Genomic DNA, 12648 nt, shown 5'->3' with positions numbered 1-12648 from the left:
CTGCGGCCGGTGGCACTCCCGTACCTTCAGGGGCTGCCCAATGCTCTGTTTCAGCAGGATAATGCCCGCCCACACACTGCTCGCATCTCCCAACAGGCTCTACGAGGTGTACAGATGCTTCCGTGGCCAGCGTACTCTCCGGATCTCTCACCAATCGAACACGTGTGGGATCTCATTGGACGCCGTTTGCAAACTCTGCCCCAGCCTCGTACGGACGACTAACTGTGGCAAATGGTTGACAGAGAATGGAGAACCATCCCTCAGGACACCATCCGCACTCTTATTGACTCTGTACCTCGACGTGTTTCGGCGTGCATCGCCGCTCGCGGTGGTCCTACATCCTACTGAGTCGATGCCGTGCGCATTGTGTAACCTGCATATCGGTTTGAAATAAACATCAATTATTCGTCCGTGCCGACTCTGTTTTTTCCCCAACTTACATCCCTTTCGAACCACTCCTCCTTGGTGTTGCATTGTCACTGTCAGTCAGTGTATTTCCAAAATTAATTGTACAAATGACGACGACTGGCTGACACCAGTTCTAATTACCGTTCTCCACCTGTTTGTTTCCTCAACAGAGTCACGGTTCCTTGACACTGCGGTACTCTCATCTAGGAGCCAGTGACTGTTATGTTTAGTTCCGTACGATTCATATGAAGGTGAACAGTGCTATACCAGCCACACAAGTATGGAAATCTTGCTAGTTGCACTAACTGAAATAGGTTTTCGGCGACGACAGGGGAGGAAAGGGCTAGGACTAGAACCACAGAAAATAATCTTCAGATCTGTCGATAATGGGGTTCGAATCAACCACTTTCCGAATGCAAACTCATAACTCCTGCCATCAATCCAATTCGTGCGCTAGATATAGAATTTGTTTCTCTGTAGGGTAGACAGAGTATCATAAGTAATTGGAATAATTTTGACTTGAACGGTAGCATAGAGAATCGTCTTCTATGCTAAAGGTTGCAGGAACCAACGGTTGGGCAGTCGGTTGGCATTTAATGTGGTATTTAATACGAGAGATCCATGTCAGGAGATGTATTGGCACGTTAAGGAATCCCTTTTCAAGGCATTTCTTCAAATCATTAGCAAATGAAGGGATCTAAAACACATATAATAATAATAATAATAATAATAATAATAATAATAATAATAATAATAATAATAATAATAATAATAATAATAATAATAATAATAATTGGAACAATGCATAGTGGCCTACATTATAGGAGTGTGTATATTATTATTATTATTATTATTATTATTATTATTATTATTATTATTATTATTATTATTACTATTATTATTATTATTATTATTGATATATTAAAAGAGTTTACTAAAACCGCTTTGGAAAATCCGTTCGTACGGTCTACTGGACCGATTTGCTTCATTTCTGTTTTATTCTCCCCAGAATTACCTGCCGGTGAATCGTGAGACATTGATAGGTCTCTAAGTTCATCCAACTTTGAGTAATCATAAAATAAAATAATTAAATGATCACTCCAATAATTGCTGGCGAAGGCTTACCACATTCTGTACTTAGCAGGTTGCTAAGCGACTAACACTTTCGTTAATATTCTGGTATCCTATGTGATTTTCATCCTTAGTAATGCCATTGCATGCACCCATGTTTGATTACTACCTGTCAAGCCAGAGAGTATAGCCTACACTTCCTGTGATCATGGAAAATACTGTCCTGTGCTGGATACTCTTTAATTCCCTGACCTTTCCCAGCTTCTAAATATACTCAACAGATGGCAGAACGTTCCTAATAACTTACATGCTGCAAAGAGAAGACAGCCGGAATGAGTGGCTCAGACGGTTGAGGCGCAGGCTATCCGACCCCAACTTGGCAGGTTCGATCCTCGCCCAGTCCATTGGTATTTGAAGGTTCTTAAATACGCCAGCGTCTTGTCGGTAGATTTACTGGCACGTAAAAAGAACTACTGAGGGACAAAATTCCGGCACCTCGGTGTCTCCGAAAACTGAAAAGTAGTTAGTGGGACGTAAAGCCAATATTATTATTATTATTATTATTATTATTATTATTATTATTATTAAGAAGAAGAAGAAACAGTTTACCTAGGTACAGACGGAAAGGTATAAAGTCAACTAGCCTTCTGTATGGCCATTAATAAAGCGCAGGGACAATCTCTTGAAAAAGTGGGTAGTCTACTTACTCCAACCAGTATTCAGCCACGGCCAATTGTATGTTGCACTATCTCGGGCAAGATCGTTTGAAAATCTTAAGGTCCACATACGGCCGAATGCTCGAAGCACTGAGAATATTGTATGGAAAGAAGAAAGAAGTGTTATAAAGTAAAACTGATGGAAAGGGCCGGCAAAACAATATGACTCCGACAGGTATATCAAGACGAGTTATCTGACCTACAGTATTTATAAGGAGCACAGGTCCACTAATTATTATTATTATTGTTGTACCGGGCGGTACACCTCCACTCCGCTAATTTAAAATGTGCGCCTATGGAAACTCCTCTGCTGGAGGAAGTCTGAACTTTATTTACCCTATTAATTTTCTAGTTTCTCAGAAGATGTCACCACCTGGAAATTTTTGAGTTTGTGAACTGTGTCATTTTCGACGTACTTTTGTTTTACTTGAAGTAAGAAGTGTGAACTTTCTCTTCTAGAGGACACCACTGAAAAACTACAATAGTGCACCCTAGTGGGAAGAAAAATAACTGTTCTTTGGAGAAAATTTTATTTCAAAAGGTTGTTCTTTGTTAAATTTCTTTCTGTTATTGTTTAAGTTGGCTGTATACCCCTCTCTTTCCCCTTGTTTTGCATTTGACCAATCCCGAATTTCTGTTATTAATTTCTGACCAATCATAGGTATCTTCCCCCAACTTGAATATGTTTCTATACCCTAGCCAATAAAAAGTTTGTGGGAGGGTGTTTTCTTTCCCCTAACACCTAGAACCTTCCGCGAGAGGATATAAACTGCTGATTTTTGGGTCTCCGGGCCACTTCTGTTCCATCTTTCAGTGTATTAAGTACATAGCAGGAGGCGGGAAGCGCCTCTTTCTCCGGCAGCGGTCAACAATAAGGTAATGGCCGATTAATATATTCTTTCTTTGCTAGCTCAGCAGTTTAACTCTCGGGGCGGGTGCGAAGCGTTCCACCATGTAACCTTTTCCTAAAATGTAAATGTAACTACTCTTTTCATCTATTCTCTTGTAAAGCTACATTCTGGGATAGAGTGTGCTAACCCTCTCGAGCTCCCACTCATATTGTTTTGAGGTGAACTTATTTTTCTCAACCTATTCTTCGTTAATGTAAAACAAATTGTTCTCTTCTTAAGTCACCTCTTTAGTATGGGATTAGCCCTTGTATTAACGGCCTAGCGCCAAGTAGGTCTTAATCTAGTGTATTAGGAGTGCAAGTTCGCCTCCTCTCAAATTGTTATTTTAGAGGTCATTTAGTTAACATTCTTTTCGTTTAATAGACCTCAGTAGATTGGGTATTTTACCCCTGTGTTTATGTCCGTTGAGGACAGCTTGAAGGTGGAGTTTGGTGTGGCCTGGGAGAGGCTTAAATTTGAGAGCGAGTGGCTCTTTTGAAAATTGTATGTTGTATGCCTCGAGGAGGTTTTCAGTGTAATTTGGAGCAAGGGCTCCTAGGTATGAATGGGGTTTTCTGCCCCTCTGTTAAAACTTGTGTTTGGGGTAAAACTGAGCTGATTGCCCAAGCATTGTGAACTCGGGGCGCGAAGCCCAAATTCTGTAAATATTGTAACTACCTTATTTGACTTGCTATTCTGTACCTGCCATGCTTGTTACTTATTTATTTTGAAAAGAAAATATAACCGTATTAAATTTTAAATTTACTTTACAGACACTATAATTTCGTAGCTTGAGATCCATTCACACCCGCACCTTCTTTCACCTCTACCTACCACGGAAACCTCCGTAACAATTATTATTATTATTATTATTATTATTATTATTATTATTATTATTATTATTATTATTATTATTATAGCACGTTATAACAGAAGTGTGATTAACATTCATATTAAGAGTTCTTGAAAAGTGTGATAACCCATATAGATGGTAACTAACGCTATATGGAAGTAGTTAGGACAACCGTGGTCAGTCTTGATTCATTTTTAAAGAAAACGTGGAAACGTAAAGTTTTACTGTAGTTTGTTTCTTTCACACGACATAAACCCAAAATAATACAATAATATCGCGTCTGCTGTATGCCAACAGGACTAAGCTGCGAGACCCCCTGCATGCTATGCAACCAATCACACTTAACGGGGACACTGCATGGTGGCCTACTTTAAAGGTGCATGTAGAATTAAATCTGTTAATTTTTCTTTTCTCCTTCTTTCAAATTATTTTGTAAGAGAATAAATATCTAAATATTTTTAATGACTTTCATGTAGCGTTATCATGTATAGGACATAATACTTTTCAAGACCTCTAAAAGCTCTGTAGAGTCGTTTACAGGTGGCATGGAAAGTATAAGAGTACACTACTTCGATGTTAGCAACTATGTTCTGTTTACGAATGCTAGGGTTAAATTGGCAAGAGTAATTTAAGAGCCGAATTATAAAAGAATGTGTCCTGAAGGGCTTTACAGCAATGGACTTGAAAATCTTTGCTGTCATTTTTGAGTGATTTACAAAATAAATGTGGAAGCTGTTATGTGATTCTGATTCACTGTCTCTTTCTTCCTCTTGAAACCTCTCCAAGCCGACCCAATTATTCCTAACCGTAAAAACTTACATCTTACCTCCCACCAGTCACACTCTAAAGAAGAAAGAAGATAGAAGAAAACTGTTATTAATGGACTGTTGAAGTCAAAATCATATAAACATTCAAAATTGTTAAATGCAGAAATACTGACAACCGAACCCATTATGTATATTGTAAATTAATGAAATTCATTGTTAGTTAAATTTGGGGAAGGACACGGACACAGAGAATGTGTGACCTTATTGATTTACCCATGATTCCAAATTACATCTCTAGTTCACCTCCATCCCTTATTTTGAAATTTCAAAATTAGATACCAATGTCCGAAGGACATAGTAGCGTTAGTGGCTCGTTCCTTAGGAGGGAATGGAAAAACCTCGATCAGTCATAGGTAACTCTACGGTCTTGCGAATTGTAGGAATTTTAGATTAAGAATCCTGTATTATTTAATAATGAAAAAATGTCTATGACACCGAGAATGGGAATTTTACCCACTTCTTTAATGGATGATGTTACCTGAGGATGATTTTATTCCGTTACAGTCCATCAAACTAGTATTATTTTTATTAAATAATCGAGACTCTGATCCCTGCCTGTTTAACTCGAGACTACGGTGGCGAACAGTTGAAATGGATATCTGCAATGTACTCCTATGACGCAACAACTCAGAACAGTTATTGTTAAGGATACTAATTGGAGATGAAAAATGGATTGTTTACGGAGATGTAGAGTGGAAAGAATCCTGGGGTCACGCTACCGAACTATCAAAACAAACACTGAAGTGGAAGCTTATGCTTTGTGTGTGGTGGGAATTCAAAGATATTCTTAACTGTAAGATACTCATTCCAATTCAGACAATCAGTATAGATGTAGGCAGTTCGAGAAATTTCATTAAAAATGCCAATGGAAGAGGCCAGAACTAGCGAACAGAAAGGTTCTTCAGCTGCAGAAAGACAATACGAGCCCTGATACTTCTCCATCGCTTGCAGAGATTGCGTGAGATTTGTTGAGGCACTAAAGTATTCTAACCGGACAATTCGCCATCCAACTTCAACTTGATTCTTGGTGATTTAAACCCTGTCAGAATGTACTTCGATAACTTCATATCCTCCAGTCCGAATACTTGGACTTAAATCTTGGGAGAAATAAATAGACGATGCTCTAGTGAAAAATACGTTTCTTTAATATTGTTTTATTTTACTCAGCAACCGCTTGGAACTAGGTACGCTCGATAAACACAATTTACCCCATTGTTTTTCCATTACATCATCTGTGATTGGGAAATCCTATAGGTGACAAATATATTCTATTCTATTCTATTCTATTCTATTCTATTCTATTCTATTCTATTCTATTCTATTCTATTCTATTCTATTCTATTCTATTTCAGGTGAATGAGTTACTGCGGTATCTATGACTAAGAAAACATTAAATCGCATGCTGCAAGCACGCGTTCATAGGGTTACGATGTTTGCATTTGGTTGCAATGGTCACATATCACATTAGTTGTGACAGAGGCTTGTACCATGGGAGTTGCAAACTCTGTGATAGTAAACGCCCACTAGGGCTAGGGGCTTTACGTCGCACCGACACAGATAGGTCTTATGGCGACGATGGGATAGGAAAGGCCTAGGAGTTGGAAGGAAGCGGCCGTGGCCTTAATTAAGGTACAGCCTCAGCATTTGCCTGGTGTGAAAATGGTAAACCACTGAAAACCATTTTCAGGGCTGCCGATAGTGTGATTCGAACCTACTATCTCCCGGATGCAAGCTCACAGCCGCGCGCCTCTACGCGCACGGCCAACTCGCCCGGTCACTATATTCTCAGTAGATTTCGATGCTTAATTTAAAATTCTCGGTTAATTTACTTTCTAAGTACTTGAAGCTGTCCACAACTTAATATATTTATCTCCAAATTCTATTGTTCGTATCACTTTTCCCTCTCATCATGTTATCACATTATTGTCTTTGTTTTGCCCACACTGATTTTCATTCTTTATTTTTCCAACTTCTCGTTTACTGCATTCGGTTGTTCTTGAACTTCTAGCCCATCCTTTCCTCCAACCACAATAACGACAATAACAACAAACAATGTTGTGTTAATTCTTGTACCATCATGAGTTCCGCGCGTTCCTCTTTGTAATATCATCCATCAACATTATAAACGTGACCATATATTTAAACCGTAACGTTCTTTGTAGATGTCCGGTTCCATCGCTGAATATTCAGCATCGAGATCATCGATTCAGACGGTCCCGGATTCGATTTACAGCTGGGTCGCTCGGGGACTGGGTGTTTGTGTTTGTATCAATACTCACCTCTACAGTTACCCTTCATTACCAACCACCACAGAAACACAATAGTGAATATATCCCTCCTTATACAGTTGGTGTTGGGAAGGGCATTCGGCCATAAAACAGGGTCAAATCCACATATACGACACAGTTCGCACCTGCGACCCCACCGAGGTATGAGAAAAGCGGCGGAAGAACATTTCCTATAAATGAATTCATTTATATGTATATAAATGATTCAATTATTCTACTAAATATTTTCAGTTATAATATATATATTAAAGCCTCCGTGGCTCAAGTGGCAGCGCACGGCCTCTCACCACTGGTTTCTGTTGTTCAAATCCCGGCCATTCCATATTGGATTTGTGCTGGGCAAAGCGGAGGCGGGACAGGTTTTTCTCCGGGTACTCCAGTTTGCCCTGTCATCTTTCATTCCAGCAACACTCTTCAATATCACTTCATTTGATCTGTCAGTCATTAATCATTGCCCCAGGCGAGTGTGACAGGCTTCGGCAGCCACCACAATTCCTATCCTCGCCGCTAGATGGGGGTTTATTAATTCCATTCCTGACCCGGTCGAATGACTGGAAACTGGCTGAGAATTTTCATTTTCATATATATATAATTTCATTCGTTTACCGCCCGGGTTCCCTGGACTCACCAAAAAATCCCACCTCTACCGCCTCAAGGGCATTGTCCTTGAGCGTGAGCCATTTGGTCGGGAATACAACTGATAAGGACAAGTACCTCGCCCAGGCGGCCTCACCTGCTATACTGCCTTGTGGGGAATGGGAAGACTAGAAGGGATAGGCAAGGAAGAGCAAAGGAAGCGGCCGTGGTCTTAGGTACAATTACAGCATTTGCCTGGAGAAGAAGTGGGAAACCATGGAAAACCACTTCGAGGGTGGCTGAGGTGGGAATCGAACTCCTCTACTCAGTTGACCTCCCGAGGCTGAATGGACCACGTTACACGTTACCTTGTAACACTTTTCAAATTTCGTGGCAGAGTCGGGAATCGAACCCGGGCCTCCGGAGGTGGTACCTGATCACACTGTCCACTACATTACAGAACATCGAGTTTCCGATCGTGCACTATGGTGGTTGCCTGTCGGTATCTGTAGTGGTGTGGGAGATGTGAGGATTGAAAATGACTGACTATATATAAAAATCGACGCGTGTTTTCCTATATTTCACCTTGCAGCCACAAATACCCATCGTAGACCACTTGTGACTGTGTGTGGTAGTAGCCTCAAGTCTTCCATCATGCACTATGGTGGTTGCGTGTCGGTAGCTCTGGTGTTGTGGTAGATATGGAGGTTGAAGGTGGCAAACTACATATAAAAATAAACGCATGTGTTGGTATAGTTCACCTTGCAGGCACAACTATCCACCACAGACCACTGGTGTTTGTACCTCGTATGCGGTAGTAGTCTGTAGTCTCCCATAGTGAGCTGTGGTGGTGTGAGAAATATCGGAGTAGAAATTGGACGAATATACATAAAAATAGACGCGTGTGTTCGTGTATTTCACCTTGCAGCCACAACTACCCATCGCAAACCATTGGTGTTTGTGTGTGGTAGTAGCCATGAATCTCGCATCACGCACTATGGTGGTTGTGTGCATGTAGCTGTGGTGGTGTGGCAGATATGGAGTTGAAATTGGCCGACTATACATAAAAATAGACGCGTGTTCGTTCATTTCAACCTGCAGCCACAACTATCCCACGTAGACAACTGCTTTTTTTGTGTGTGTGGTAGTAGCCTCAAGTCTCCCATTGCTCACTATGGTGATTGCGTGTCGGTGTCTGTGGTGGTGTGGGAGATGTGGGGATCGAAAATGCTGACTATATATAAAAATAGACATGTGTTTTCGTATATTTAACCTTGCAGCCACAAATACCCACCGTAGACCATTTGTGATTGCGTGTGGTAGTAGCCTCAAGTCTTCCATCGTGCACTATGGTGGTTGTGGGTATGTAGCTGTGGTGGTGTGGGAGATGTGGGGCTTGCAAATGGCTGACTTTGTCACTGAATGTATTAAAAATGAATGAGAATGTACTCTAGAAGGCTGCGATGTGTACTCCTTGGTTTTATATATCATATTTTATTCATCTCGCAGGAGTATGGCGATCTCAGAACCATAACAGTTTTCTGCTGGAGTACATCTGTGAGTATTTTCTGTAATTCTTGAATATAAAGCAGATACTTACTGAAAGAGCTCCTTAACAAAATCATTGAGGCAGTAATTATGATCGGCAGAGAAAGAGGAAAATCGGTTTTCATACTAAGAATTCCATTGATCTCAAATGATTTGCCATTTTGTTTCAAACGATTATGATTTCCAATGAGATTACCTTATAGTATTACTATCAATATGACTCAGCGTCAAACGTCCCACAATAGCGAAGTTAATTTGAAGGATTCGTGTTTCACACGTGGTCTGCTCAACGTTATTTTCTCCCGTGTCGGACAAGCAGAAAATCTGTCGTGCATGCACCAGACAACAAGACCTCAAATGCAGTGTATAAGAATGTATTTTTATGAAATAACTTAGAATGTATGATATTTGTGTACCCAGAAAAAAAGAACAAACTCAAAAGAAGAAACAGAAAAAGGGTGGTCTTTTTATGCACGCCTTCTGTAATTATATAGAGAAAACCACACAGAAGCACAAAACAACTAAGGGAAGCGGGTTGTCTTCAGCTAGTAATAAATAAATTTAACTTTTGTATATTGTAGCATATTATCACAAAGATACCAGTTCGTTATTAAAACCGAAAAATATTTTCGTGAACGTTATTTGCCCTATTCCTGATAAAATCAAAATATGCCACTGAAGATCAAAAGCAAGAGGATATGTGATATTATTATGTTGAAGACATTGTATTCTTGCGTATCGATGTTGTTAACGACAGAGTATTGTTTGCGATTCCTGTCGCAGTTTAATGCCACTACTTGTGCATTCCATTTTATCCCTGTTACAAAATCACCGATAAAATTCACGCATATTTGTATGCCACAGTCACAATAGTCACAGACATATTAAGCTAACCTCCACTTAGAACTCTCCATACGATTCTGTCCTACTACCTAAGGTTGAACGGTCCTCTATGGGGTCAAAATTTAAAGAGAGGAGGTTGTGCTGGGGAAAGTACTGAATGACAAGTGCTCTTATCCATTAAGACTTACTTGACTATTATAGCTATAGATGAGTTTACTATTGTGGGAATTTCTGTAAATATTCATGGACTTTACCGTTTCTAATTTCAAGACGCTAACGTAGTGCTATCTACTAGGACTTGGTTGAAACTAGGATAACATACGAAATAAAAGCTTACAAGTTTTACTGAAAATTTGGCAGGTAATGTAATAATATTTTCCATTGTGTGACTATATAAGTACAATCTATATAACTTTGCAGATCATGTTGGATGTTTTGTGAAATTCGTAGGCACAGCCGGTTCAAAGTAGGAACTACTATTAGTAAACGTTTTCATTCCTCCCCTGAAGGAGGAGGCGGGCCACTTAGACGGTGACGCCGTCTCTCAGGCCGGGAGATTTGTTACGGTGAAGGAGATGTGCGGAGAAGGTGAGGGGGTAAGCGGCCGTGGCCTATACTACGAACTGTCCCGGCATTTGCCTTAGTGCAGGAGAATGGAAAACCTCGGAAACCATTCTCAGCACAGCTGACGGGCCAGGCGAGAAGTGCACCACTGTGCCCCAGATACGTCTCCCGAATGCAGAGGCGTAGAGCCACGGTAGAGCCGTGGCCACCTTTCCTCTGCTCGGTTGGCCGGTCAGAGTACAGAGCTTATGGGACAACAACCCACTCTGCATCTACCGACGGAAAGTAGGATAGATAGATAGATAAGCAAGTTATTTCATTCCTCTCCTCAAGCGAGGAGGGGCGGGCCATCAGCTCAACGTAGGAGCTCTTAGGCCGTAGAACGGGAAAAATAGAAGAGGTAGAAGCTTAAAACGTAGGTGTGTGTCGTACACACCGGAATAGGAAAACGTTATGGAATCTGGCGTAAGGGCACCATTACAACAAGCCAGGACCCAGGGCGAAGCCCCCCAAAGAACCCCGCGCAGGCAAACCCCCGCGAACACAAGAGGGAAAGGAGGGGAGAATTTTATTAAGTAACGTATCTCGGGCACGCATTATAGAAAGAGATTGTTACAGTGAATATGTACAAGAGTATTTACATTGAGTGTGGAGAGATTGTTATAGTGAATATGTACAAGAGTATTTACATTGAGTGTGGAGGGACGGGGAGGGTGGTGGGGGGGGGAAGGGAGAAGGACACGGGTAGGATGGGAGAAGGAGATAATAGAGGTTGGTGGTGATGTTAGTGATGGAAGTGGCAAGGAGACGGAGAATTTCCAGGATAGAGACAGGCGGGAGGCTGGAAGGAGGCGGTGGTTGGGTGGGTGGCGGTGGAGGGAGTGAGCGAGAAAGGGTGGGGTGAGGAGGAGAGCGGACGGTGCGGGGAGGGGAACGAGAAGGCTCCACACGATAGGTTCGCCGGTGAAGATGAACGCCATCAGTAAGCAGGCGGTGGACGTCTTCATGGGTGGGCAGCTGGAAGCGAACCATATACGTCGGGCCTTGAGCGTTGAGGATGCGGAAGACGCGCCGTACCGGAACTCCTGCCCGGTGAAGATCGTGCAAGAGGTCGTTTTCGGCAATAGCAGGGTCAACGCCACGAAGAACACAGCTGAAAGACGTTGGTGGTGGAGCAGGCGCGGGATCATCAGACGCAGTTGCAGAGGCCAGCTGTGCAGTGGTGGCGGTATCCATGAGCTCCGGAGGGGGCAGGGAGGGACTGGGAACGGGCGTAGAGAGGGAGGAGGGTGGGGTAGACATGATGGGGGAGGGATGACTGAAGGTAAGAGTGGCAGTGGAAGAAGACGGGGAGAGACGAACAGAAGTAGTGACAATAGTGGTGGTGGTAGTAGACAGTGGAGGTGTGAGAGGGGTGACAGTAGGAGTAGGGGAGGGGGGAGCCGTTACGGTTAGAGGGAAGTCAGGATCGGAGGCCAGTTGTCGCAAAATATGGTCAGGAGTAGGAAGAGCTTGATACCCGCGATCAAAGAGCAGGAGGTCAGCACGGATGAGGGCATAATAGGCCAGTTGTGGGTCGCGGAAGAAGACCACAACATCTGGTGATGGCTGGCCAGAGGAAGCATCCTGAAGACGTAGAACCACTCTAACATCGACCCCGGAGTGACAAAGCCATTGAAGGATTGCCTCAGGAGAATATGCGGTGTCCACGTTCTTAACGAGACAGGAAGAGGCCATAGTGGGGAGGCGACAGCCAACAAGGCGTCTGCCCAATTGTGCTTGTTGTGGGCCGGTTGAGAAGGCGGAGAGGTGAACGCCACCCAACCGAAAAAAGACGTGGACAGGCGAAGAGAGAGAGAGTCCCGTGAAAGTAGGAAAGCATAATTTCTGTGTATATTATACGCAAAGATCAACTTAGTAGAGGTAACTCAATTTTTCTTTGAGAATAAAACATACTCATTATCCCTCCAGATGGTCAAATTTCTTCAAATTTGATATTTTTACCAATGGGAAATCATTCAGGCCTGAAACGGATGTCAGATATGTTGACCTGAACCGATATAT

At 42.2% G+C, this 12648-nt stretch overlaps 1 protein-coding gene across 1 annotated transcript in view; it reads right to left on the bottom strand.

Moving 5' to 3' along the window:
* LOC136857888 (uncharacterized) overlaps positions 1-12321 on the bottom strand; it is an 84620-nt gene extending 72299 nt beyond the window's left edge. Inside the window, exon 1 of the mRNA XM_068225194.1 lies at positions 11274-12321. Coding sequence (XP_068081295.1) covers positions 11274-12321 — 1048 coding nt within the window. The remainder of the gene's footprint in view (positions 1-11273) is intronic.
* Between the last annotated feature and the right edge of the window lie 327 nt (positions 12322-12648).

This window comes from Anabrus simplex, chromosome 1, assembly GCF_040414725.1.
Source record: "Anabrus simplex isolate iqAnaSimp1 chromosome 1, ASM4041472v1, whole genome shotgun sequence".
In the NCBI taxonomy this organism is placed as follows: domain Eukaryota; kingdom Metazoa; phylum Arthropoda; class Insecta; order Orthoptera; family Tettigoniidae; genus Anabrus; species Anabrus simplex.
This window is presented reverse-complemented; position numbering and strand designations above follow the sequence as displayed.